This window comes from Rhipicephalus sanguineus, chromosome 1, assembly GCF_013339695.2.
Source record: "Rhipicephalus sanguineus isolate Rsan-2018 chromosome 1, BIME_Rsan_1.4, whole genome shotgun sequence".
In the NCBI taxonomy this organism is placed as follows: domain Eukaryota; kingdom Metazoa; phylum Arthropoda; class Arachnida; order Ixodida; family Ixodidae; genus Rhipicephalus; species Rhipicephalus sanguineus.
Window position 1 is genome coordinate 93,003,516 of NC_051176.1, and position 715 is coordinate 93,004,230.

Below are 715 nucleotides of genomic sequence, written 5' to 3' on the forward strand. Positions count from 1 at the left end.
TCAAGGTGAGTCGTCGGCGTTGGTCTTCACCGACGTGGTACGCCCTTCCGCAGGAACACCGTGCTTGTGCTTCGTCATGGCTAGATCTGCCAGCATGGGCAAGTGGTAGCCGGGGTTCATCACCTTTGCAAAGATGACGGACACGCTGGCGCAGAAGTGGCGGACCTCCGGCCTCCACGACTCCGGTTTGTGCAGGAAGTCGGGCGAGTCGATGCTGAAGCACATCAAGGTCGCGCCTATTTTCAGGTTCGGCAGTGGCCGCAACCGGTCATTGTCCTCCTGCCCCGCTGTGTCCCATAAGGCCAGCTCGGCCCTGACGTCGATGTTGGCGACATCCAAGACGGCAGGCACAGGGGCATCTGCAAGCTCGCCATCACCGAAGACGTTAAGAGGACGCCTCTCGCTGCCCTCACCATCGCCGACGATGACCAGCTTTTTTCGGATCGCGGTCATGTGTGGTCTTCCGACGGAGTAGAAACGCACTGCTTCAATGGCAGTTTTCTTCTTCTTCTTCTTCGTATACTTCTTCTAGGAAATATTTCATTATGAGAAAGCCCATGGTTCATACTGAGCGCTTTAGCTCGACGTTCTATAGTAATTACTCATTTATACCTGTAGAAACTGTTATGCGTGGTCCGGTTTATTTTTACAAACAGGAATTTTTAAAAGGTGAAAGTAATGTTGAGTTTTTGTGGATTTATTGCTGCTATCAGTG

General features: G+C 52.0%; 1 protein-coding gene across 1 annotated transcript; it reads right to left on the reverse strand.

Moving 5' to 3' along the window:
- Positions 1 to 453, reverse strand: LOC119372556 (ras-like GTP-binding protein Rho1). Its single transcript, XM_037643066.1, has one exon. It carries the CDS (start codon positions 451 to 453, stop codon positions 1 to 3), a length of 453 nt encoding a protein of 150 aa, XP_037498994.1.
- Positions 454 to 715: the final 262 nt, after the last annotated feature.